The following is a 27,139-nucleotide window of genomic DNA, read 5'->3' on the forward strand; positions in this document are numbered from 1 at the left end:
CTTGTTGACATATTATAGTATTGTTTGGTTTTTTTTTTTAATTTAAAATGTAACCTAAATTTGCTATATCACAGGAGATGTCTAAAAGAAAACTATTTTCATTTCTGCTCTGCTTTTTTTCCCTAAATGTGTTTTGAGGCTCAATATCACGTTTGAGTGGCTGTAGTTCTCAGTATTATGTCTGATCCCCAAATATGAGTATATTGTACTTATGTTCTTTTCTGTTGGATTTTACTAAATAACTTTGTTTCTATATTTGTGGCATGAAAAAATACTGTAATTCCAAAGGGATCAAGCAAACTACTGTCTTTCTAAATGTGTTAACAGAGTCTGGCTCTGGCAGAACAGTGGTTCTATGTGATGACAAATCTGATTTGAAGAAGCTGCCTTCCAAATGCTGGGGATATATGGCCAAAGCAGTGGACTGCTATAATTTCATTCTGCCAGATCACAGTTACAGAAAAAAATCGGGAAGAGTAACTTCAATTCAATGGAATCATAACACCTACACTTCAAAAATTAGGGTTAAAATGAGGTACTGCAGATATCAAACACAATCACAGAATTGTGAAGTCAGAGAAACTTAAGACTTGCAACAGGAGAAATGTTTAAAGTTACAGAATAGGAGAAAGTTACTGGGCTTCTGCAGGAGTACAGCTCCCAGACTGGAGCAATGTTAACAAATAGTATAAGAACTCCCAATCTTCTTCAATATGAAACTGGCCACCTTAGTTCAAATCTCAACAAATGTGCAGTGTTCTTATAGTACAGAGGATAGTTTTAAATGGAATAGTTTAAACAGTGATCTTTGAAGTGATAATCTTATCTATGCCCGTAATCTCCAACTGAACTAATTTTCACAGCTAGGTGGTATACCAGTTTTTGTTAATTAAAATAAACACTATTACTACAATTGATACTGCTACTAACAATAATTTCTTTTCTTTTTTTGAAGATGAGCTACAGCCAGGCTGACTTAGTACAGTGAAACATGGAATTTCAAAGATCAAATTCAGAAAATAAAATGAAATTCAGAAGTGGTGTTAATGTGAAAAATGGGGAGTGGTTCACAAGATAAGCAAATACTTCCTTTTGAGATTTTGTAAATTATCCACTCGGTTTTCAGACCATTTGAGCTCAGGAACTAATTTTCTTTCTCCTAGTGCTTTCTGGGTCACACCTCAGAGGAAGAAGTGACTTTGAAGTTAATGAGCATGAGACTCATGCTCAGATTCACTGCTGAATCTGTTCAGTAGATTCATTACAGTATTCTTTTTCTCTTTAACGGATGCAAAGGGCTCTACAGATCACTAAGCCACGCAGATTTAGCCCCAGAATGTTTATCCAATAATGTCTTGAATCCCATATAGTAATGTCAGATTAATTTAGATTATTAATATTTCAGGAGTTACCTTTTTCATTATACTGTAGTACAATTCATAACACAAGGAAACTGACTTGCTACCCTAGTAAAAATTCTATTGTGTATATTGTGTCTTGCAGAAAAAATTCTATTGGCAAATGTCTACTGATCTGATAACAGATCAGAAATTAAACGTTCTCCAGGTTCTACAAAAGGTTCTTCGGGTTCTAAAAATTGCAACATGCTTTATTCCAGTGGAAATTAGTTATGTTAATATGCCTGATTATTCATGAGTTGTGAATGCTGAAGTCATTCCACCTTTCTCACATTAATATTTGCTTCAGTGATACACTGTTTTAACAACCTTTCCTTCACTTCTGAGATGTATCTTTGAGCTAGATATATGTGAATTACAAGCTGACATTGAAATTTAAGCCATTTCTTCCAGGAGGAGGATCTGCCTCCCCCAGCCACTACTCACTCTCTTACCACCTGCGAAACTGAGGCATTTGAAAAGTGTTTATTTTTTCAGCTCTGCTGTTATGCTGCATCTGTACAATAAACCAGAGCTTGAGAGAGTTCAGTCTGAACCTAAATAAATTCCTTGCAGTTGATAGGAGAAAGCCTAAGCCAGGCAAAATTAAAATAATCCAGAACAAGTGAATAAAAACAACTTAAAATACAGTTCATAACTTCTGGCTAAAATTCTCCACTGATGATGCGGCATGATGTATGCATGAAATATTAAACTTGATTTGAAAAGAAAGTCAGATGCACTTAAGAAAACACACAGAATGATGCTGACCTAGAATTTACTTCTTTTTCTCTGAAGTTTTCTGCCTACAGAGGCCAGAGTGTGCTCCTTAATGCCACTGATCTGATACAGCATGTGCTACTGCAACATGTATGTGGCTTACCACAGCAAAAGGAAACATTTGTTGGATTTGCTTTATGGACATAAAAAGTAAAGTGGATGCAGTACAATTAAAATTTGAAAAATGTAGATAAAATCTCTTTATTTTGCAAGGGGGATGGTTTTCCTTAGTGTATTTTTTATTTCAGTTTAAAATGTAGAGACCTGGTATGTGATCTCTCTCTGCTGAGGTTCGAAATCATAGATGGGTTCAGCCCATGTAACCACGACATCACTTGACAGCCACCTCTCCCTGAACAGATCATGCAAGCAGCAGGGAAAACTGTGAAGACGTAAACCTGAGCTTCTCCAGCAGCTCCCTACTGTGACACTGGTTTTAGAACTGAAAGCAAATCTCACCTCTTCATGCCATAACCTCTTTCAAATGGTCTCGTAGACTTCTGCCAGCAGCTAACATTTGCTGCTTCCAGTTTGGCAGAGACCAGAGAACTAAAACATTGTGTCCTTGAAAACACTACTGTGAGCACAGTGGTGTGTAGAGTCATAAAAACCTGCACAAACATCCCGATGTGCTTGGTCTGCAATGCGTTACAAAGTAAAATCCCTGAAAGGGTCTGTGAAGAGAAAAGAGTTGGGGTGCAAAAATGCAAGGATGTAAGTTGCAAACATGCCGAGGCCCAAGTCGTCACTCGCCTCCTCAAAATCATTTTACAGGTGTGAAACGGCTTTTCCCTTACCTTTGTTCACTGGCATAGTCACTCTGTAAAGAAACCATAAAATAAAAAAGGGGTTTGTATTCGTTAATGAAATGCAACTTCTCCTCTGCTTCTTGTGCCATTTGCATACAGCAGCCTCACAAATTATCCACATTTTCTGCTATGCATATCACCCTGGGTGTTCACACCTGTAATATGTCTTGTTCCTTTCTGTGGCCAGGGAGAACGTAGGGGTTCCTTGGCATTTATACGTTCGCCAAGTACGGACAACATGGTAAATGTGGATTTCAGCACCCCACGCCCAAGTACTGTGGAAAGCTCTGTTTCTTACTTACTGTAAGTAATGTGGACTGACTGGGGAAGGTTTATGTTGCATGTGAGGAAATGGAAACGGTATTACAAATTTTGAAAAATGAAAATTATGGGGGCTTCATTCACTACTTTTTTATCTTCAGTTAATCTTTTCTCTCGCATAAAATGGGCATACATACACATAGTTGCATTTTACATAAAAATTTTTGCAGTAAAGGGTGGTAGGACAAAGCAGCTGTTCACGTTAGACTTGTTTCATACGCCTTTTGTTCACTGACTGCTATAACCAGGGCTAGATGTCATTCCCTGTCTGCTTCAGAAAAAGTCAGGAGAAAGGCAGGGAAAAAACCCCAAATTTCTCCTTCCTTAACCCTTTCATGATTCTTTTGCCAAACAGATTGTGTATCATGTAAACTGAGAAATTAATGCTACGCTCACCTGAAAGACTAAAACCAATAATCTTTTCACATTTCCCATTAGATACTTGCTCACTCAGTTTAGCTGATTTTGACCTTTCCTTGTTTTTTTAAAATTCATCTTCATTTCTCTCTCTTGTTCCCCATTTTCCTGTTTTTTCTTTCTCTTCAGCAATTACTGATTTTTAAAAGTGCTGTTTGAATATTGTCTTCTTTTTCAGGAGAGAAAAAGCTGGACCAGTTTGCCTTGACATGCAAGCTTTAGAGCAGAGGAGGAAAAGTATTCGGGACACAGAAGACACAGTTGCTCATCACACCCTACAACAGTACCTGTATAAACCCAGGCAGGAGGTGAGAGCAGGAGGCTAGCATGGGACTGTTTTTCAGTCTAAAACTAGGAGACCTTAGGAACCAGAACTTGGGAGAGAGACTTGAAAGGAAAGAACCCATCTGCAAAATCCGCTCCCTTGAGGAGGACAGGCTCTTTGTCTATGTTTTTTCTCATTTAGGAACATACCTCTTTAACAGAACTAGTGCCTGTGATTTCACTGGCAGCAGTGGAATGCAGAACTGGGTCCAGTATAGGTTCTGAAGCAGGAATAAATGGAGAGTGTCAGCTGAAGTGATTCAGACACTTACAGGGAGAGGCTTACTTTGAATGAAAGTCACTCTTACATACTTAAAATTCCTGGACATACACCTGTTTCATGGTGAAGAAAAAGAAAGAAGAATAGGAGTCTCATTAATGCCTTCAGACTAGCCTTTGGTTCATTTTTTTATGAAGTTGTTTACATTTGCATGACACTGATTGAATGCATTGATTCAGGGCTTCCAGCTGTATTTCTAAATAAATGAATATTGTCTTCCCTTCCTGGCCACAGCACAAACACCTGTACAGTCGACATGAGATCATGCACAGTGAAGATGAGAAACAAGACAAGGAGATTTTCCATAGAACAATGAGGAAGCGCTTAGAATCTTTCAAGAGTACCAAACTAGGAATAAACCATTCCAAGAAGCTCAATAAAATCCACAAGCGAGACCGGGGCCAAAAAAGGGTAAAATTCTTTAACAAGGACCCAGATGTAGCCACCTATTATACAAACTAAGGGGTAGGGAGGGCAGGGAGGACTCTGAAGGGTCCGATGTCCTGCATTTATCTCTGCCCTATAGAACTTTATGAACCTAAAGGCCTAAGCAAGAATAGATTATAAACTATGAGATAAGTCAAGGGGCATCTTCTCATGTGCTGCTTTTCTCTGTGCTTTGGGACCCTTCTTCTGGGTAAGAGATCTTTGATCACTTGAAAAACAACAGACCTTGAGCCATGCTACAACACTCTGGGGAGACACTGCAGGGTAGATGTAGCAGGGTAGCACCATAGCATAGAGCATTCCACAAAATTTGCATGAAACTAAGAGGGAACGTACAGCATCCAAACAGCCAAAGTTCCTTGCTCTTCCTGTAGTGAGTATGAGTGTAGGGGGGAAACTAATGACATCCATATTGAGTCTCAAGCAAAGATTACAACAGATTGCAGGGTTAGATTGCTGAATGTATCATTTCAAAGTATGTCACTGCCATTGCAATCTGATGGTGATACTGGTTTTGGTAACTTCATTTGTTTTCTTTCAGCGAAACAGCAGTGTCATACCAAATGGAAAAATACCTTCAGAAAATCCAGTACAAGATTTTACTTTGAAGGAAAAAGGTAAAAAAACCCTCTTAGACCAGTTTCATTAGCTGCATTTTACCAGCTATGTTGTCAATAAAGCATCACTGAAAAATTTTGTTAATACTCAACAGTGAAGCTGGTATTGAAAAAGGAACTTCTAGTTGTAATTCAGAATTCAGAGTAGGGATCTGATCAGTGCCTAAATGCAGTGTCTTGGTTATTTAGAAGTTGTTTTTCTAGGCAGCTGGATGACAAACCAAATTTTAATTGGACTGTTTACTTAAATTTTTAAAAGATCCTATTTAAATTTTTAAAACAAAACAATGCAGTGGCTATAGCATAGATGAATTTTCATCTTCCTTTTGGATAAGCTGCAAAGAGCAACTTTTGCTAACATTTTTCTTTTTCATCACAGCAGGATATGTCTGCTGAGGATGCCATGCCACATAAAATTCAGTAGTTGAGAGGACATTCTGATCTGAGTTAATGTCTATTTGTTTAGAAGGGTCTGGACCAGAGTCTGAATCAGAGCTGATGTTAGGCATGTGCATTAGAACTCAAGGCGAGTGTAGCTTTGAAAGGAACATAGTCAGAGGCCAGTTTCAGCACCCGTTCACCATTCACGCACAAATCTAACACACAGGTCAGCCCTGAAAATATTCTTTGGAGCTGACAGGCCTAGCGAGCATCCCTAGCAAAAGCTGGCTTTGCATGTACAGCCCCAAATTCTTTCATCTTATGTTTTGGCCATCTTTTGGCATCTGTTTCAGTCACACCAAGATGTGATAGGTGCTAATATGTATGTAAGGTAGTTATAAAATAGTGTCACTTAAAAACTGAAATGTGGTTTAAAAGCCACTGAACTAACTTCTTTCTTTCTTTCCCCTGTGTATGCATGCAACCCTTTGATCTCAGAGAGAACTGAAGTAGAGAGGGATTAATCTTTTTCTCAGTATCTCCAAGCAAAGATATTTTTCTTAGATATGTTCTTTGAACATCTATTTGAACATCATGTTCGGAACAATAACTTTCCTTGACACAGGAGCAATACAGGCTGGCTGAATAATATTCTGGAACCTTTTTTACATGGGAAGAGCTTTCTAAATGCTTATAAGTAGACCATTTAATGCTGTCTTCTTAACACTGTGTATAGATGTCACCCTGCACTTAAAAGAAAAGCTTCACTGGAAGACAGTCTTAATGAGTGGTTTAGCAGCTGTTGTAAAACTGATTCTACTGCAGTAGAAGTAGCAATGACCTCACCAGGTTTGAAATCAGTCAGGATACCAATGCTGACTTTGTCAAATGATGAAAATGTAGTGACTGGTCATTGCAACAGGACAACATTTGTGAACCCAAGACCATTTAAGACACGAAACACAGCAGCAGCAGCAGAGGTGCCATGCCATAGGCTGCTTTGCTTCAGTCCCAGGAAAGCAGATCATTCTGTCTTAGCCAGAGTGAGAATCTCTCTCTGTCACAGCACCACATAATAATGCAAGCCGGCAGCCTGTGCTGAGTTTCTTGATGTAATTGGTACCTAAGCTTGAACTCTACATATGTTCATGTTCACATTTCAGTGCTACAATGACTGATTAAATTTTGCCTTTATGTAGATGGTTGTTAAAGGGTACCTTTGATAACTATGTCAGCATCAAACCAGCATGAAAATATTTTCTGTCAGAACTAATACTAATCTCTAACCAGATTGGGACTGTCTTTCTTGTTCCAGATTTGGAGTTCTCTGAATCAGAAGAAAATAACGATTACGAAACTTTGCATCTAGGCAAAGGAGTCGATTTCCTGGCTGATGTGACGAAGCAAAATTTCACAGATACTCCCACTGGTAAAAATACTAATTACCTACAATGTGGGTGTGGGTTTTTTTTCAATTATTAAAAATAATACTAGAAATGTTGCTGATTTAGCCTGTATTTTTTGTTTTGTTTTGATTTGGTGTGTTCTATTAGAAAATATATTTGCTTAATACTTATATTAACAGATAGAAAGATTTGGATATCTGGAGATACGGAGAGCATCAGATTTGCTACTGGTAGAAGCTGTCAGCATGACTACCTAAACCTTGTACTTGCATTTGAAGCACTTTGTTGTGACAAATTTCATGCTTCTTCTTTCAGGCAGGATTCCTTCTCTTAAATTTGTAACTCCCTCAGATCCTTGCAAGCTCACAGAAATCACTGAAAAAGGCAGATTTGCAGCATTCCTGGAGCATTCATTGGACTTGATTTCCATCCCTGAAAGGCTCCTCCAAAATAGCAGACTGAAAGTGTATCATTATATACAACGGAAATAATGTGACATGATTTATAAAGTTTTAAAATTTAGTATTTCTCTTTAGCACTTTTGTATGCAAATTTTCAGCATACCACTGTACACTCCTTATGTAACACAGGGCATGCAGTGAGGAAAACCACTGGTGCCTGTACTCTTTTGGCAGACGTGCTTGATACAGCCTTTTCACGGTCCCATTAAAAATTGTCTTTGAGAATGTATAAAGGCATCAGGAAATTGTTCTAGAAGTAAGCGGATGGCAAGATGCAGACCTAGACTAATTTTTAAAATTTCTTTTTCTGTTCAAACACTACAAACTTGATATCTATACAGGCTCTGGTAACTTACTTTTGACCATTCTGTGGCCTGCTTTAGCTCCTTCACACACATCTTGTTCCTTTACGGAGTTGTGTGGATTACGCATTTGCAGTAGTTTTCCATCTATTTTTTTCTTTTTTATGGGTTTGAATTAAATTTTCTGCAGTTATTTTATATTGTGCTTCATTTTCCTTCAGATTTTCTGGACGATTTCTTCTTTTATTGTTCTTATTTTTTTATCTCCAGATATCCCAAAAATAACTGCATATTGATTATAATATACAATTTTTCTCTTTAACAGAAATCCAAAAGGACTAGCTATAACCAAGGTAGAAAGAGCAACTTGTGTGTGTATAATGGTCTGTGTGCTGGCCTAGTCACATCTATACTGGCATGTACTGGCCTATTTTTTCCCCGCTATAGCCATTCTCCTTTTACAAAGCATCTTATTACCAAGAATTTTTTTTGATTAATTGTATTTGTTCACTCATGACCTTTTTTTTAGGAATTGACAACCCAGTATTTTCAGCTGATGACGATCAAAGCATCTACATGAAGTTCTCACCATGGTTGTCTAGTGAAGATACTGTGGTACCATCACAAAGGGCCCGAGTGCAGATCCCATATTCTCCAAACAACTTCAGACGGCTTGCTCCATTCCGGCTCAGCAATAAATCAATAGATTCCTTCCTGCTAGCAGATGGCCCAGAGGACCGACCCAGATCTTTTCTCCCAGAATCAACACAGATGTAATATTTTAAAAGACACCACCTTTCTTTTCAATCAGCCTTCTTATCAGCCCTGACTGCTGACAAGTAAACTTACTTTTCTGAGGGTTTTCTTCTCTTTCCTTCTTGATTCCTTCCTACAACTAAGTATCTTCTGTTTTCCTCCAGCTTGAATAACAAACATATTTCTATTTTCTTTCTGTAGAAGAGCTGTCCAACTATCTGAGGTCCAATGCCTTGCTATTTTTACAGCAGATGAGGGTCCTGCTTTGTTTTGGCTTGAATACTTTAAATGCCAAGAAAATAATATTCCAAATATCAGAATATTGTGCATCCATTTTCAAGAGGCTCCAGGTTTCTTGGTTAGGCAGTTCTAGATGATAAAATTGGTATCTGAATTCCCTAACAGGAATCAGGTAATTGTGATTCAACCCCCCTAAACAGTCTTTCCAAGTAATGTTGTTGCTACTGCATGCATATGTAAGCAAAGTGGTCTGAAGCCCCAGAAGGACAATCTAGTTGCTAATACCAAGGGATATGGTTTGCCCATAGAGCTCAGATGAGTCAGTTAACCCATTGGACTCTATAGCCTTCAGACCTACAACAGAAGCGGTGGGGCTAAACCAGCAATGAGCTGGGCTGAGTGTCTCATTCTTAGCATGCTTAAAATATAATTTTTGACCCTGTTGCTAAGAAGCCTTGAGTCAGTTCTGAACATTTCTCCAGGTTATTTATCCAATGCCCAGGAAGGTAAAATGGTCCCACTGCTGCAGCATAAGTACTCAATGACACTGTTGATGTCATCACTAAATTACATAAGAAGGAGTTTAAAAATGAAGCATGTTTACTAGAATGCATCAGAGTTCGCTTGCACAGGTAGAGATAATTACATAACAGCCAGTCTGTGGAGAAGCAGAATTCCAGTTTTGGTTAGAGCTTTATCCTTAAACTGTGAGTTTATCTTACTCCATACCTTATTTTGAAACCTGAGAAATGCTTAGCTTTCTGATGCAATAAATAACTTGTTGCTAGAGGCTTAAAATTAAATTGACTCTGGGCTTAAATTAATATCCTAGTTGCCCTTTAATTCTTGCTTTGTGGAAGTTTTCCATACACTGAAAAGCAGCCTTCACTTCCACAATCAACATAGTGAGTGCTGTAAATGAGGTGGGTCAGGTCACAATTCAGACATCATGACTGAAGGGAACATAGGGCCCTGCAGGGATCATGCAATGAAATGCAAGTCAGTTTCATCATGAATTCACTTTTGTGGAATTCATGATCACAAATTTATGACCTAGTATCCTCTGTGCATTGATAAATTCCGATGTCCTGATTAAAGACTTGAACAATGAGCAGCATTCCAAAAGGAAAACTTCTCCTTGACACTTATCCACATTAAAATTCTATTCACTTTTTTTTTCCCGCCGGAGAACATTGCTATAAAATATTGGCATGTGACTTGCTGAACATTTTATTGTTAACCTTTCTTCTTTTCCTCTATTCTATTTACTTATTTATAATTGATTTTATTATTAGGAACTGCTATCTATAAGTTCTTGTGCAGGTATCTTTGATACATCAAACTCACTGGTTTTTGACTGCTGTGTTTCTTAGGAAGTGTTTTGGGAAGTTAGATCTCCCAAGCTAATAAGCTTAGACCTTGATTACTCTCTGAATTTTCTCCTTAACAAAAATCTCCTAATAGAGAATGACACTGAGATTTCAATTGAAAGTTTTTTAAAAAGCAATGCAAACTGGAACCCAAGGGTGGGAATGTGAAGTTTCTCTACACAGTCTGAAGTGCACAGAAAACTGATCATAGGTTCTGGTCAATAAGAAATTGACTCCCTGGTGATACCCTCTGCTACTTGATTGAAAAAGCACAGTTTCTTTCAAAAGTTTCTCTAAGATTTCCTTGCTGAGCATCAGGGTTAAATGTTTCAAGACAAATGGTCCAGCTGATGACTCCGTCTCCTAAATACCTGAAACAGGCAGTTGTTCATCACAAGCACTGAACTAAGTTTTGCCTCATACACAGCAACGATAAGGAATTTAATAAACTCACTTTGGGTTGTCCAGGAGAGAAACTGGGGGAGGGTACAGTTCCCCAGCAAAAAAAGCCATCTTAAACCACTCACTTTCCTAAGGCTTTCATAAAAATAGCCACAAGCAAGGCCAGCCTGCTAGTACAGAAAGTGTGTATTACCAATGTTTTCATTTGATCATGCTTTCTAGGTGATATGGACCATGATGCTGAAATGACCGAATACTCCTCTTCAGATGACCAGCTAAACCAAAATGAAAGTGTTTCAGTGACCCCCCTGCACTTCTTCCCATCTTGCCTTCAGATGCCTTGGACACAAAACTATTCTTCATTGGAAAACAGAGGGAATATATCTCTTTCTCCTGTCTCTGAGTATATAGCTTCTTGTGACCCAAATGTACCTGATCTCTTCTGGGAGGCAGATACAGATGCGAATAACAAAGAAACAGTAAACTCAGGGTATTGTTCTGAAGTTAGCTACAAGTCAGAGAATTCACAAGAAGAGAATTCTCTACTTATGTTTGAAGGGCTGGAAGACTCTTATATGAAGGAGCCCCAAGAGAAGAAAATGTTGCTTGATGTGCAAGGAAATTACAGATCTGCTGCAGCCAGACGTGTACAAAGCCGACGTTCTTTTCACAGGCCGAAACCTCTGCAACACCCTAAGCTTCAGAAACTAGCATCTCTTCCAGCATCCTGCCATGTCCCTCCACATTCTCTGGAGCAAGAGGAAACACAGTTGTGAACCAGGACTTACCTGAAAGGAGAAGACGAGAGAGGATAATTTGAATAAAGGGCTTCTATAAAATTAGAGAGCAACCTATTGGTTCATGGGATCTGTTCTAGGATGTTTCAGATAGAAAGGGAGTGGGATCCCATGATGTCAGAAAAACTGGAGCTTTTCTGCTGCACTTACATTTTTAAGTTCTCATTCTTAATGAAAGGTGCACAGTAAAGGTGAATTATGCCTCCTTGCTATTTTTTCATGTAGACTGTTACAAAAAATCATTATTATTTTTGGAGGGATAAACCAAGAATCTTTTCAAATGGTAAATCCTTGGAGTTTTCTACATGGAAATGGTTTAATTATGCCATAAATGCATTTAAAGAAATAGGCTGCATTTGCTGCTTCAGTAATGGAACTCAGTATTTCATGATACATGAAATTAATGTAGGAGAAGCCAATGGTTAGCCTCTTGCCTGCTAAGTCTACTCTGATTGAAGTGGATTAGTGCCTTTTGTAAGTGCAAGCTAAAGAAAAATATTTTCCTGCTCTTGAATATTTGTGTCACTGAGTGGGATATTGACTCGGTGGAAAACTTTCCAGGGAGAGGAAAGTCCTGGCATCTTGAAATTTAGTCAAGGACTCCGGGAAGGCCTGCCTTTGTTCACCTTCATTTCCTTTGCTCAGTAGCACTGGAATGAAAGAACATCTGCAATTAGCTCAGAATTTTAGTTTGTGTGGTCACAAACAACTCATTTCATATTCTTAATCAAGCTGCTCTATTTCATCTAGCCTCACTCAGAAGTGTAAATATCTGTCATTTTTACTGCTGCTTTGGAAGACACCTTCCAAATACTCTGTTGGATTATCTTGTTAATTTATGTATCACTTTCAATAGCTGATCAGGATAATGGTCCCTCAGATGCTGTCCCATGTTTTGCCAGATGGTTTAAGTGCCACAATGACTCAGGATGTTGATGGTTCAGAGTATTGTACAGAGGTAGTTTGGCTACTGTGTATGTATATATATATACCTGTTTGTGTCAGGAACTTCGTTAATTTTTTTGTCTCCGGTTTTCTGTTAAATGATAGTAGTTGATTGCACTAGATGCCTATGGCATATGCATATGAATCTGATCTGCATCACCTTGAAGACAGCTGGAGACATCAGAGAAAGCCAACTCAGATGAAGACTAAATAAAAGTGAAAATGCTGAGACCTCTCATGGATGTGTAACACTACATCCCAGCATATACTCCTCCGACCTATCTCTATTTTGCCTTGGATGATTCCAGTCCTGCAATTTTGGGTTGAAATCTTCAGTGGTATAAGTTGCAAAGGTTCTGTGACAGCAATAGAAGATGAGTGCTTACCTGCTTCTGTGATCCTGATGTATACCTTATTTCTGTCAGATATCGGTGTAAACCATATATAAATGAGCTAAGCCAGCTTCAGGGAGGTATCTGAATTGCTTACGACTGGATACAACAGAGGCTTTCTTTGGTAAATTTTCCTTTACCTATAGGAATTACAGGTTGTTTTCACTCTACCTACCCAGGTTCTAGGTGATTCTGTGTCAGGTGTCGAATTTGAGATTTACTCAGACACCCAAAAAAAGTGGAGCGATGTGTGAAAATTTGTGCCTACACCTTTTCCCTATCTTTCTCCTCTTTGCTAAAACTGCCTGTTAGGCTAGTAGAAATTGCAGAGATGTGATGGCAAATGTCATATACAGACCTAGATAGATACATAACATATGCCTTTAGAGACTAGATTCAAAGTACTAGTTCTTTCGATGTCAACCCACAAGCAGCTGCCTGTTTGCAGTCACCTTGGGCACTGACTCAAACCAATGTCCCTAACTGGAAGGCTTCATCACCCAGAGCTGGTCTTGTTGAAGAACGTCATGAGAGGTAAGGCTGTCACCAGTAGGGATGCTAATTTTATAATTCAATAATGTAAATACATCTTTTTGTGAGCTGAGTACATATGAACATACTATTTTGGTGAAGTAGAGCATGTTAATGCTGTTCCAGATATTATAATTGGAACAAGTATTTTAGTTATTGGCACAGATATATAACAGGACCATGACTGATCCCAAATATTAGCACAGGTGAAGTGCAATGTGCCAAAATCGAACCTGCAGTCTCACAGCATAATGCTGAAGTACCAAGACCAAAGTTGGCAAGATGCTCATCAGGTGTTGGCTTTGAAATAAACTTTCATTCCTTATTGCTGTTGTACAGAGGTTATTGCTGTGTTGCAGTGAGAAGATGAACCGCACTGTGGGCTGTGTTTTCTGCATGCTTGTTAGAACATTCCTAATCTATTCGTGTACAGGCTACCTCAAGAAAACATTTGTAAATCATCATCAGCAGATGGGAGTTTTCACCAGATAAGTGTTGCACACATAAGAGTATGTAAAGTTGAAAATCACAGGATATAAGACTTTAATGTTCTTGTATGCTTTCATGCTAAACAAGAGAGGATCAATAGACACCACAGTGTTTACAAATACAGCAGTCTCAGTGTAAAATCAGCAGGATCCGGTATGCTTTTGAGAGGGCTGTTGGCTGTAGTTTCATGAAAGAGAGGGGAACATGATGCCATCTTTAACAATGGAAGAGATGGAAAGACAAAGGGCTTAACTCCCCATTTACTTTCAAAGGCCTCCAGGCATTGTCTTGTTGTGTGATCCTAGCTGAACAGATGAAGGACAAAATGGACAATTCTGATAGCAGAGACCTTTCCCTGGAACTGCTTGCATAATTTCTGAGACTTTAATGCCTCTGGAAGATGTTTTCTAGTATAATTGCTTTTACAGCAAGGGTTTGTTTTGCACAGTTTCTCAATTTGAAATGTGCTAAAAAGAAAGCTTCATGTCCCCAGTTTCTATATTGACAACATAGATGTATGTATCATCTTAGCTGGAATATAATGGTTTATAATTCCTTATTTATTTCCAAGGCAATGGCTCCAAATGTCTACATATACAAAAAGCAGGTTATAAGAGTTCATCATCTATCTCACTCACCCACTCCCTGTGTACTTCCACATTTTAGTATGTGTCCTGTGGGTGTGCAAATATTTGATTGCTTCTTCAGTGCACTTTAATCAAGCACCACTAATTTCCATCACAGCAACATAGATCTAGAGCTGCTGAGGATCTGACTGTATGCATCAGCTTCTTTTTTGGCATGTGAATTAGATTAGCATGATCTGTTAGTAAATTGGTTCGCCTCTGGTTAGGCCAGCGCAGGTCTTGCTTCCCTGGCTGAAAACTTGTCTCTAAATTTGCTGACGTGCTCTGTCAAAGAAAGGCAAGTTGGGAATTCCACAGTTGCTGTTTATTGAGCCAGTAACTATGGCCTACCTTGTTGTAAAAGGATGAAATGCAGAAATATTTGACATCTCTTTTATATGTTTTGCTCTGTGGATAAGGTTCTTTTAAACAATGTTTATTATGCTGCACTATGACCTAGCAATGTTAAAAAAAAAAGAAGTGTTGCCTGCATTTGGATGAATTCTGTCTCTCTGAGATGTGAAGCTAGTTATTGAAATATATGAAATTATATTTTACAAATATATGGTCTAGCCAGAGATTTACGTAACAAAGGTTGCAAAATAATCACGTGCCTTAAATTGTCACTCTTTGGAGTGCTGTTGTTTGGAGATTTATGTGTGTACTTTCCAAAAAGTGTCAACTTACTGCATATATTTTTAAACAAGTCAAGTTGTTCTGCTAATTTGTCTTTATAGAAATGTTTTAATAGTATATCATAATGAGAAGTTTGGCAATAAATTGTATCACTTTCGTGGAATCGCACTGCTTTGGCAAATGATTTAGAAAATCATTTATTTAGTACATTTAGAGAAGACTGTGCATACAAGACTTCTGAGAAGTTTGTATTCCTGCTCCCAGATCAGGGTTAAAAAAAGGATAATAGTGTGCGGCTGATAATTCATAGTCGTGGTTTAACCCTGGCCAGCAACCAAGCACCACACAGCTGCTCGCTCACTCCCCCCACCCAGAGGGATGGGGGAAAAAATGGAAAGGGATGTAAAACTCAAGGGTTGAGATAAGAACAATTTAATAGGTAAAGCAAAAGCCACGCACGCAAGTAAAGCAAAGCAAGGAATTCATTCACCACATACCATGGGCAGGCAGGTGTTAGGCCATCCCCAGGAAAGCCAGGCTCCATCACATGTAAGGGTTACTCGGGAAGACAAATGCCGTAACCCCCCTTTCCTTCTTCTTCCCCCAGTTTATATACTCAGCATGATATCATATGGTATGGAATACCTCTTTGGCTAGCTTGGGTCACCAGTCCTGGCTGTGCACTCTCCCAGTGTCCTGTGCCCCCCCAGCCCTCTGGCTGGCAGGGCCCAAGGAACCGAAAAGTCCTTGACTTAGTATAAACATCACCCAGCAACAACCAAAGCCATCAGTGTGCTATCAACAGTGGTCTCACACCAAATCCAAAGCACAGCAGTGCACCAGCTACTAAGAAGAAAATTAACTCTATCCCAGCTGAAACTAGGATATTCATGACATTTATAAAATGAAAATAATTAAAAGCAGCAACAGAAGCTGCTGAAGATGAGTCTCTGACAAGCGTGACACTTTTCTGTTGTTTTAGCCTTGCTGCAGTCCATGACAGAATTCCCATGGACCTTATAAACCAGTATTTCCATCCTTAGAACAGGTGTCCATATTTTGTCGACACATAGATACTATCACTACACCATTATTTAAACTTCACATACATGATGGATGATACATAGCGTCTTATGTATAAAGCATCTCAGACGGCAAACTCTGCCATGCGCAGAGCGGCGTTCGCTGCTGCCGCCGCCCGATGAATGAAAGTCGGTACTGCAGCCCTGGCGCGCGCATGCGCAGTGGCGCCTCCCCCTCGGCACTGCTGGCCGTTAGTACCGGCATCGCGATCCCGCGCTGGCCTGCGGGGTGGTGCCGCGGCGCCTGCTGCTGCCTCCGGTAAGGAGCCGCCGCTGCCGTCCCCCGAGCACGCTGCCAGCGCTCGCTCCGCACGGGAGTACCGAACTGCAGCGCCGCTGCAGCCCTGGGACAAACGCAGCCTGCGGGTGCTCGCTGCTGCAACAGCCCCGCCGCTAGCGAGAAGCCCCACAACCTGGAGACCGCGGGGCTGCGGAGCGGCTGCCCCCCTCTACGGTTTCAATTCCCTCTCGCTTGGCAACGACACGGTTCTGCCCTTGCAGGCCTCAAAGCTGCATGCCTCTGCGCTGGGCCGCTTCTGCGCATGCGGGGCTCGAGCCCCCTACGCGAAGGCGTCAGGCCAGTTCTGCGCATGCGCTGCCCTTAGGTTGCCAGTAACGCTACTGCGCATCCGCCATGAAGGGAGTAACAGCGGGCCTGCAGAGAGGGCCTCGGGGGTAACAGTGGGTCAAAAAATGGACATGAGCCAGCAACCTGTGCTCGTAGGGCAGAAAGCTGACCATATCCTGGGCTGCATCCAACGAAAGCATGACCAGCACGTCAAGGTAAGCGATTCTGCCCTCTGACCCCGTGAGACCCACCTGGAGTACTGCATCCGGCTCCGGAGTGCTTGGTGAGGGAAAGACATGGACTTGTTGGAGCAGGTCCACAGGAGAGCCACAGAAATGATGAGAGGGTTGGAACACCTTTCCTAAGACAGGCTGAGAGAATTGGGGTTGTGCAGCCTGGAGAAGAGGCTCTGGGGAGACCTTATTGTGGCCTTTCAGTACTTAAAGGGGGCTTATAAGAAAGGGGGACAAACATTTTAGTGGGGCCTGCAGCAATAGGACGAGGCTTAGTGGTTTTAAACTGAAAGAGGGTAGATTCAGACTAAATAGAAGAAATTTTTTATGGTGAGGGTGGGTGGTGAAACACTGGTAGAAGTTGCCCAGAGACGTGGCAGATGCCCCGTGCCAGGGAACATTCAAGGTCAGGTTGGACAGGGCTGTAAGCAGCCTGATCTAGTTGAAGATGCCCCTGTTCCTGCAGGGGGGCTGGACTAGGGGGCCTTTAAAGGTCCCTTCTGACACAAACCATTCCGTGATTCTGTAAGTCACCACTGTCATTCCGGCCACTGTGTGTTTATATATACACACTTGAGGAAGTCAAAGTCCTTCACAACTGAAATTTTACTCTGAAAGTTCTGAATTGCCTTGAAATTCTCAAGAGCTATTCTCCAAAATATCCCTTCCAGAGATACCGATATTCAGGTCCTGGACCGAACACCGTACCTGAGGTTGTTTTACAGCAGGGCAGCAAAGTTTTGTAGAACAAGTGAGGCTGAGAGACTGCCAAGACACATTCTCCTCCATGTTCTCCCACAGCCATGTGGCAGCACCTTCAGAAAACACTTTTCTATTCATTCCCAATAGTTCTAAACCTCTCAACAAAATTTCACCAATGCCCCCCCCACCCTGAAGCAGTGCTGCTGTTACCACAGATAGCAATGCAAAGATGTTCAAAGGAAATGGTCAGAAACACTTGGAAGCTCAAGGTCACAATAAGCAGGAAAAGAAAATACTTTACCATGTACATGGGACTGTTGGAAACTTTTTGCCGGTGCAAAGTGGAAATTTCCAGCTACCTGCAGGAGACAGTAATCTTTCATTAAAAGGCCTGAATCTATATAAACAAAGCAGTCATACTGGTGGTTGGATTTTCAAATTTTTGTTTAAATAAGATAGACAATAAGCAACTCATTGTCATGGGTGACAATACCAGCAAATATTGTCCTAAAGGATATGCATTTCCCCTCTTCCTCACAGGCAGTCATGTGGAAAGCCATAATCACATACCAATGTTGACAGTAACTGTTTTATGCAGAGTATTTTAGTGGACATAAAAATGGGAAGAAGAAGAAATCAAGTCTACTGGGAGGGAACTAACTGCTGCTGTAGGAAATATCAAAAGGTATCACAAGGTATCACAGAAACTGAGTGGAGAAAGTAACTGGGAGGGTGAGCAGGCAGGGTAAGAAAACCCTTAATACAATAAACAAGAGTGGTCCTATGTATGCATCCATGAAAACAAGCTGTGTTCAAAAATAAAGCACTAAACCTACCACCAAAAAAACCCCCACAAAAACACGCACACTCCAAAATCCCCCAAAAGACAAAGGTTATTAAAATTTTAACCCTGAATATGAAAAGGATATGGATATTAGATGCCAGTCCTCCATGACACTTGCTAGCAATCATACACACCCTCCCCTGGAAGATTTCAATGCATCAAGCTCACATGCTACATTACACCTTTGAATGTCTGTGCAAACCTATCGCATATGTTAACTGTGGACGTGATGAGAATGGAGATGTGCGAAAGTCCAAGTGCCTAACAAGGGCCCCCAGAAATTTCCCTAGTGACACCCACCCTTGGACCCTCGCTACCCACAGCACTCCCCTTTGAATCTTTCCTGCTCACCACACTTTGTGGCAAAGGGTCCTGTAATGGTTCAGCACCCATGATGATGCTCAAAACACGATGTCTGGCTTCATGAGCAAAAGGGTGGGGTGTATTTGGTTTTGGGTTTTTTTCAGAAATAAAGGATGTTGTCTCCAGGAATAGTACACAAAGATGTAAAAAACCCTCCAGATTTTGAAATAAAGAAGTAAAAAAAAAAATTAGCCTGGGCCTGACTGCTAGAATGTACTTGGGTACATAACCTGCACAACCAAGTGTTTTGAGCTTGGTAACCTGCCAAATGACAGGGTAGTTACATAGTCATCTGGTGTATCTTTACATTTTCATACACCAGTTGCAAAAAACATCTCTTTAAGCATCTTCAACCTTGACAACTCCAATAGTCTTGCTTCCATTGGTTTTCTAAAGAAGGGAACATTTCACTCCCTCCAGCAACTCTGCTGACAAGCTGTTGCTTACTGTTATCTCCAGCACCCACCGGTGGTCTCTGTTTTCAGACTAGAAGGGCAGGTGGGACAACCTAACCTCAAAGAAGCTGCCTCTCCCCCTCTAGAAACCTCAGTAAAAAGACTCACTAGCTAGATGGTAGAAAAAGCTAAGCTTCTCCAGCCAACCCACCTCATGAAACAGAGAATTAGCCCCTTCCCACCCTTTTCCTGACCCTCCTACTGAACCCCTCTTACAGGCACAAGTACCTTGCTGAGCCCAGGGATTATTACAGTCCTGTGAACACTTAAAGTTGGAAAAAAAAAGAGCAGAATGCCCCAACTGTGCCTTCTGATGCTCATCAACACCATGCAACAGGGTCACAGCAAAACCCATCTCTCACCTTGTTGACATCCAGGAAACTGTACACTCAGCAGCCCTTGTTCTTCTGCTCTTGCATTTTCTGGCTAAATCCTTCCCTCTTGCACTGCTCTATGCTATCCGGGTTCTCGAAGGTCCAGCCTCGTCACCTGTATGCTTCTCTGACATAGTCAGAAGTATTGCAGCACCTGCAAGAGCACAAACATCATCTTATCATCTTTACAGTGATAAAGAGACACTCCAGCTCAGGACTCAAATCCCCGGTGGATTTTATTTCAACAAATCAACGAAGCAAACTCCAGGAACTGGACACTGAAAGGTGGTCTAATGCTCCTGAAGGAGCCTGAGCTTCCTGACATACTTTTTGAGATTCTGGCACAAGGATGCAAGCTGTTTTAATGCAGCGCTTAATTCTGAAGAGGGCTTTAGTTGTCCATTCAGACAGCCAAGTCCATTCTCAGCAAATAAATTTGCTGCAGAAATGACATTTGTTTCTGTGGGAAGTCTCCCACAGTTCTGAGCAGCTTGGAACTTCCCCATGTGAACAAAGCATCTACCTGTTTTTATTCCTCCCTTCCTCTGTTTTTAGGGAAAGACTGCCAACATTGGAGGCAAGGTTAATGGCAAACTTTCTTCATTGCTCTTCTACCTCTGGACAACATCTCGCTCACCAGAAAAAACAATTGTCTGTCTCTGTTCCATGTTGTGCTGGACAAAAAAAGTTGAAGGCTGGAATCGTGAATCCCTCAAGATGGAAACATCTCTGGGGAAGGATGCAACTTGACAGATGTGACAAACTAAGTTACTACAGAGACAATAATAGCAAAGGATAATCCAGAACCTGTGGACTATCACGAATCCATTCTTACACAAGTTTGCAGGTAGAAGCAATGAGAAACACCGAATGACACCCGTCATTTGTGTGAGTGATAGGTGTCTGGTCTTTGCTCCCATAAGGATGCAAAGCCTGCAGCAGAAGCGAGAAGGCAAAGCCATAACCGGGTTTTATTCCGAGACAGCTCACAGAACAGTGAAATAATTTACACAGCTCCACTCTGGACACCAAGTAATCCCAGAAAAGGTTCTGTTTGCTAAGATACAATCTTTGTTCTACTGCCCTTAAACAGGCACGCAGACAAAACAGACAACCTAACTGTGCACGCTCTTAACAATCATGAGTGCAGCACAGGCATACTAAAACACAACAGCTCTCACCATTCTCTGAACAGGTGCCCAAGAGGATTTCACTGCACGGACCTTCATAGACATTTTGGAAAAAACCCTCCAACATGTATGCCACATTAACTGTACTGATTCAAGCACTAAGAAGATGTAAAGGTTACCGAATGTCCTCTGACTCTGCCCCATAACAGCTTTCACAGCTATCGGCATCCAAAGCATTTGGATCAAGCATCTTTTCTTCTTCTTTCCGCAGTTCTAAGACAAAAGAGGATTCAAAGTGACGAGGCACGTCTAGAAACACTATCTTGTACTTCTGCTCTACACACAGAAACTGTTCTACACATGAAGGAAATTATTTTTTTATCAGAATCTTCACATCCTGCACCCGAAGCTCACCTAAAAGAATGCACAGAGCCTGTTGAGCTGCAAAGTAAGATCAACAAGCAGAGTAGCATTTGTCATCTGAAGAACACCCTCCACAGAAAGAACCAGCCACCTGTAAGCCTTGCTGGAGCACTGATCAGATGTTACTTGCGCAAAGGCTTTGTTAAAACTTTGTCTAAAGCAGACCCAAACAGCAAATTGCAACCGATACAAACAACATTTTAAATAGCAGACAGCAGCGCATAGCACATAATCCTGTCCCAAGATATGTAGGGAACACAGTTATACATTGCTGTGAAACTAGATCACAGTGGGAATCTCCCAAGCGGAAAACTGACACTCAGTTCTCCAGTACAACGATGCTGACAATGCACACGCATTAACCACTGGCTTACTAGAAATCTCCAAGGAATTTCTATCTTTGTCATGATTTTACAATTCTGCAAGTGTCTGTGCCACCTGTGTGTTGAATGTGCAGCCACAGTACAGCTGGGGCACAAACTCAGAGTTTTATGTTCTTAAATGCAGAAGGCTGCAGAGGGACTCATAACAGAGATGAGAGCTGGCAACAGCTGAAACCTGCCAAAGGGCAAGACATGCCTCCAAAAAAGTCAAACAGGACTTTTGTTTTCCCAAAAACCAAAACAAATACGAAAGGTCTGTAAACTTTGGAGTTCGGAATAAGTGAGCCAAGGAGCTGCATGTCTAAAATTTTCAGAAACATGGGTTCTTATTAGAAGAGGCCCTTTAAAACCAGGCTGTTTCACTCACAAATCCTGAAGGACAGGACCAAGTCTGCTAGATTACAAAAGCCCTCTAAGGCTCACTGTCTAGGTATCACCACACTACCCCCTTACGAGCCTCAAAAAGGTGGCTTCTTGGATAACTAAGGCTGAGGCAGGTGATAAGTGAGACACTGCTGAGGGGACAAAATATTATCGGGACCTTCTTTGTTGAGATTAGGAAGTATAACAGGTGGACAGAAGTGAGTATTAAAGACATCTGTATTAGCCACAGAAAAAAAAGATATTTTAATTAGAAAGTATGAAATATGCATGAAAATCAATCGTTAACCTCACTTCTTTATGGTAGTTATGATCAAGCAAATAAAAACTTTTAGGAAAATATACCCATTCTTAAACCACTGTATGAGGCTTTTACTTTCTACAGCTTACAACATTCAAACAAGTCGAGAGTACAATTAAGAATTCAACCAGTATAGGTTTGGATCCTGCAATTACACTAAAAGATAGTGTCAGGAAGAAGCAGCTTAATAATTCCTATGCTTTGTCAAAGCCATGATTCCTGCCATTTGAAGAACACCTGTACAACACATGGAGTCTTTCAAGATACAGCAACTAGTAACAGCTTTCTGAATGTAATCAGTAGCTGCCTGTCAAGTTGTCTCACAGAACACCCAGAGGTACTGCACACAGCTTAGATACTATAAAGAAACTGCAGTACATAAAACCCCACATGCAAAGTTTCCTGCTGTTAACATGGTCCTCTACTTGCATGCAGATATGCATACAGGTATTCCACATGACGCTGGAAAACTCAGTCCATGTTAAAAGGAAGGAAACAGTAAATAAAAATAATAATAAAAAAATTCAATTCTCTATCGCCATCCAATGGAAATTAATGAGATGACATCTCAGCACAGAATGCAACCTACCATAGAAATCATTAAGCTATTAACTATTTCAATGTAACTATGATCAGGAAAAGCCTCCACATACTACTCAATAATATTTAGGTATGCTTTACTAAATTTAAGGTTAACATTAAAGAAAATGTATTTTTAACTAAGAAATTTAAAGTGCTGAAGCAGCTAAGTGGCAGAACCAGGCCTCGTCCCTAGCGTAGCCCTAATCCAAGGCTGGTTTAAAACCCAGTCCAGTTAATCAGTGGGAGAACAGAGAAGAAACAGATGATCAGTTTGTGCACACAGGTGCTCTCAGGAACATAGGTGTTTATAGAAAAATTGGTGTATGTGAATAGGAACTGCTCGTTCAAAGACTAAGCGCGCTTGAAGGAGCGTGTGAGTTAAAGCGGACAGAAAGAAGATCACAATCCAAGGAGGAGCTTGGAACCGAGGCAGAGACTGGAACCGAGCAGGTGAATCAACTGGAACAGAGTCAGGTGATGGATTCACAGAACCGATAGGACCAAAGGAAACTCCTAAAAACTTCAGACATTGGCTAATGATCTGATAAGCATATGTAAGCTGTGCTGTATCCCTTGGTTCTCTGCCACTCACTGGGGTGGTGGCCCAGCTCTGAGTCGTGACTAAAGCAAGCCCAGCGGTAACCACGTCTGTGTGCATTTTTCCTTTACCAGTCAATACTGCTATAGTTGCCATTTAAATAACTGAACATCAAGCGTTACTAACAGAAACTGATAATCATAGAGTTTCACAAAAATGGGTGTACTCTTCCAATCTAACTTGCCACACGTGTGGTGGGAATCAAACTAGCCATGTAATTTTTCCAGACAGCAGAAGAAATTGCTTGCTGCATGCAATACAATTTGATTGCTTTCAAAATGCTGCTCCTGGATGAGACTGTTTGCTCCCTCCAAGTTTCTCTTCCTCTCTGTTGATAATATAAGGAACGAGAGTAATCGGTTCAGACAGAGTAATCCCAGTGGAGGCCGTCAACACAAGTAAGGCAGGAGGCCTACATGTGTTAACAGAGAATTAGATACAGAAAAGCAGGGTTTGACCCCAGACATTACATTTGTCATGCCACAGCCTCTGAATACAGAAAGGCTGCTAAGTGACGCAACAGTAAGAACGCTATCACCACACTTCTGTGACAACAGGAGAAGCTCTTGTACCTAGCCATTGTTCAGCTCTTGGCTTAGTTTAGCCTTTAAGCTTTTAAGAACAGAAAAGTTAAATCTGAGTTACAACGAATCAGCAAATTTAGTGTAGTTCTGTGTATTGGCATGAACTATCTTCCAGAACAGATAATAAGGACCTCACATTTTAGAAAGACAAAGTCAGGACAGTATTACCATTACATTGCAACACTACCAGAATCGTTCCCAGTTTGTATTGAAGTACAACAGTAAGTCATAACATGTAAAAAAACACAGAGGAGAGGTTTATGTAGCCAAGGACCACTTACTCCAACTTGTAACTGATAAATCAACTGAAATCTATTAATCAGGTATGCATTAGCACACACAAAGCAAATGTAGTAAGATGCAAGTTTAGGCTTAAGGGTCAAGTCAGTGGAGCCTTCCCTGGAGAGAGGCTCTTTCCTCTAACCAGCTCATCCCATTTGTCAGCCTCCTAGGATTTAAAGATGCAACCAAAGTCAAGTTTTGCCAGAGCAGCTGCTTGATTTCTAGTAGGAAAAGCCTGTTCACTCAGCAGCTTTGCTCCTGAAATGCATCAATGAGTCCCTGTCCCAATTTCAGAGGGACCAGGCAAAGACTTGCCTCGCAAAATTACTGAGTATAATATATATATACACACACAGAGAGAAGCTTGCCTGATCTGCCAGTGTAATAGATTTGTGTCCTATACACTCTTCAAGAGTTTGTGGTGTTTAAAACGCTGTGAATTCAGCCGTCCCTTGTTCCCATGAATATCATAGCAGGCATATGGTGATGGAAAGGCTATGAGAGGATCCATCCAAGAATGGCAGAATAGCATCTTACCGTATCTCTTGGCTTCTGGAGTCACATGGTTGGCAGCTTTATCCAAGTGTTGTTTAAACAGCTTGTGCTCTACATCCTGCTGCTGCTCTCCTGTTACATCCATGGCATCGACATTCAAATCTGAAAGCAGTGAGCAAGGAAAGCGGTCTAGGAACACACATTTGTTATGGCCTGTGGCAAGCCGAGGAAGTGAAAAGACAGAATCTTTCAGCCAGCAGGGTAAGAACTTACCAAACCGGAAGAGTGTGTACGACTAGGGCCAAGTGACCGACAGGGAATAAAACACAAGGTGCAGCACGCTAAATGGCCTTCCCAGGTACGGGGTTTGGTTTGGTGTCCCAGAAGGACCATTTCCAACTTCCAAGAAAGCATTACCCTGAAAGGTAGACACGCTTAATAAGGCAAAAAGCCAAAAGCAAAGCCCTCAAAGCCCGGAAACATTCTCGGGAACACAGGAGTTAAGCCTAAAATTGGTTGAAAGCTGCCTCCTACCTCTTCCCCCACCACCTTTCCCCCTTCAACATCAGCACATTTCCTTGTGATCCCTTTTCACAAAAAAAAGATTGAGGCCTGTGGCATCAGCTTGGTACCGAAGCACCACGATGCGCTTGCTGGCTACATGCTCTTTTAGAAGGCTGACAGCTTCTCTGCACACAACAGCAGAGGCTTCCAGTCTCTCTAGCCTTCCCACACCCTGTGAAATGTGAGGAAGGCAAAGACTGATAACATCTCAGGGGGTCAGGAGGAAGTCAAGATGCACTACATCTAGAGCCTAACGCATTACCCAAAGGAATTACCACAACAGAACAAGAGGCAGGAACGATCGGTAGACAGGCAGATAAGATGCATGGCAATAATACCCAGTCAGACTTGAAGGACTTCCAGTCACTTCATCCCGCAACTTTGTTTTGCATTTAGTTAAAAGGTAATCAGATTCTTAATGCTCATTCTGCTTTTATAACTGCTGGAGAAAGGCTAACACGTGGTATTGGCATTACAGTCAGAATTCAAGTACCCAAATCACGGCAAAGCTGTGCCTTGTCAAGTGACTTCCAAAGCAGGCTCTCGAGCCTTTCAACAAGACAGTCAAATCTGGAGTCCCAAAGGAACTCTGTGCCAGCTCTGTCAGTGCGACTGAGCTCTCTGACAAAGTACACCACCATACAGAAATGTAAGTGGGTTTATACCTCAGGCTCATTTACAATGTAGAAAAATAATACTGCCCGACTGGACGTGCTGGTTTAAGTGCCCAGCAGGCCTGGCTGTGTAACCACGAGGCACCACCAATTCCGCCCTGTCTGCTTCCCAAGCAGCAGCGCAGCACTCGGAAGCAGCGGGCACACAGAGCCTGTGGGCCCTTGGCAAGTACAGAAGTTACCCCTCTGTGGTCAGCAGTCCGACTCACAAGCCCAAGGCATACGTGGAAAAGTAACATCTAGAGTGACCTTCAGTTTAGCTCCCCTTGATTTGTCAACGTACAATTCCGGATGAACCCAGGTACAAAGAAAAAACAAAAGAGCCCCATTTCACTGGGAAGCAACCCAAAAGGCCTCTTCCCCTCGGCTGCTCTGACCAAGGAGCTGACTGTCAAGACACAGGATCAGCAAGACACCTCAGCTGCTGCCTCCCAACCTTCCCCGGTAGTTAGACGCTTGCCCTTTGTAATACTTTTTAGAGAAATCAGCAGTCGGGGGCGAGCGGTGGGGATTCCACCGCCGGCTTTCCTTTCTTTCTCGTCTGCTCGCAGAGACGGGAAGAGGCTCCTGAGCCACCCCCCTGCGACAGCGTTACCGCAGGTCCCAAGGCAGCCTCTGCGGCCCGCTGCCACGGCCCGGCCAGCGGCTGGGGGAAAGACAAAGCCCCGCGCAGAGCTGCGGCGGCTGCAGCGGCTGCCCGTGCACCCGGAGGCGGCGGGGGGGCGGCAGGGCGCCGCGGGCCGACCCCCCTCCCGGGCCCCACCGCCACAAGGGAGCACCGGGGCCGCTCCGCCGCCGCTCCTCGCCTCCTCGCTGAGGTAGCGGCGCAGCTCCGAGAAAAAAAAAAAGCAGCACCGTGATAAGACCGCTGACCACCGTCACTGCCGGGGAGACGAGAATCGCCGGCAGCCCCACCGGTCCCGGGCCGGGCCGCCTGCCCGCTCACCTCAGACCGCCCGCCGCCAGCACCAGGCGCTCCCTGCCGCGGCCGAGCG

At 41.9% G+C, this 27,139-nt stretch overlaps 2 protein-coding genes and 1 pseudogene across 4 annotated transcripts in view; 2 read left to right on the top strand and 1 right to left on the bottom strand.

Moving 5' to 3' along the window:
- Positions 1-11,044, top strand: part of SLC9A3 (solute carrier family 9 member A3) — a 53,879-nt gene extending 42,835 nt beyond the window's left edge. Inside the window, exons 11-17 of one of the 2 annotated variants that reach the window (XM_027779159.2) lie at positions 3,174-3,289; positions 3,903-4,032; positions 4,563-4,739; positions 5,317-5,392; positions 7,089-7,202; positions 8,472-8,715; positions 10,933-11,044. In XM_027779159.2, coding sequence (XP_027634960.1) covers positions 3,174-3,289; positions 3,903-4,032; positions 4,563-4,739; positions 5,317-5,392; positions 7,089-7,202; positions 8,472-8,715; positions 10,933-10,936 — 861 coding nt within the window. In that variant the 3' untranslated portion in view covers positions 10,937-11,044. Of the gene's footprint in view, positions 1-3,173; positions 3,290-3,902; positions 4,033-4,562; positions 4,740-5,316; positions 5,393-7,088; positions 7,203-8,471; positions 10,241-10,932 lie in introns of those variants that run through there. The other variant, XM_013294916.3, reaches the window with a different exon arrangement.
- Positions 22-26,445, bottom strand: LOC106112130 (endoplasmic reticulum-Golgi intermediate compartment protein 3-like; annotated as a pseudogene).
- On the top strand, positions 12,399-21,050 carry LOC106112129 (uncharacterized). 2 transcript variants are annotated; one of them, XR_008746536.1, is made up of 2 exons: positions 12,399-16,991; positions 19,592-19,728. XR_008746536.1 is itself a non-coding variant. In XM_055800031.1 (2 exons), the coding sequence occupies exons 1-2, from the start codon at positions 16,332-16,334 to the stop codon at positions 20,495-20,497; spliced, it is 855 nt and encodes a 284-aa protein (XP_055656006.1). In that variant the 5' UTR covers positions 12,399-16,331; the 3' UTR covers positions 20,498-21,050. The 2 variants fall into 2 exon arrangements, 1 of the variants encoding a protein (XP_055656006.1); XM_055800031.1 differs by lacking the exon at positions 19,592-19,728 and adding an exon at positions 20,303-21,050.
- Positions 26,446-27,139: the final 694 nt, after the last annotated feature.

This window comes from Falco peregrinus, chromosome 3 (assembly GCF_023634155.1).
Source record: "Falco peregrinus isolate bFalPer1 chromosome 3, bFalPer1.pri, whole genome shotgun sequence".
Classification (NCBI taxonomy): domain Eukaryota; kingdom Metazoa; phylum Chordata; class Aves; order Falconiformes; family Falconidae; genus Falco; species Falco peregrinus.

Coding starts and splice junctions, on each gene's coding strand:
- LOC106112129 (XM_055800031.1), top strand. CDS start 16,332: ATGAAAGTCGGTACTGCAGCCCTGGCGCGCGCATGCGCAGTGGCGCCT. Junction 16,992..20,302: donor AGCATGACCAGCACGTCAAG/GTAAGCGATTCT, acceptor CTCTGTTTTTAG/GGAAAGACTGCCAACATTGG.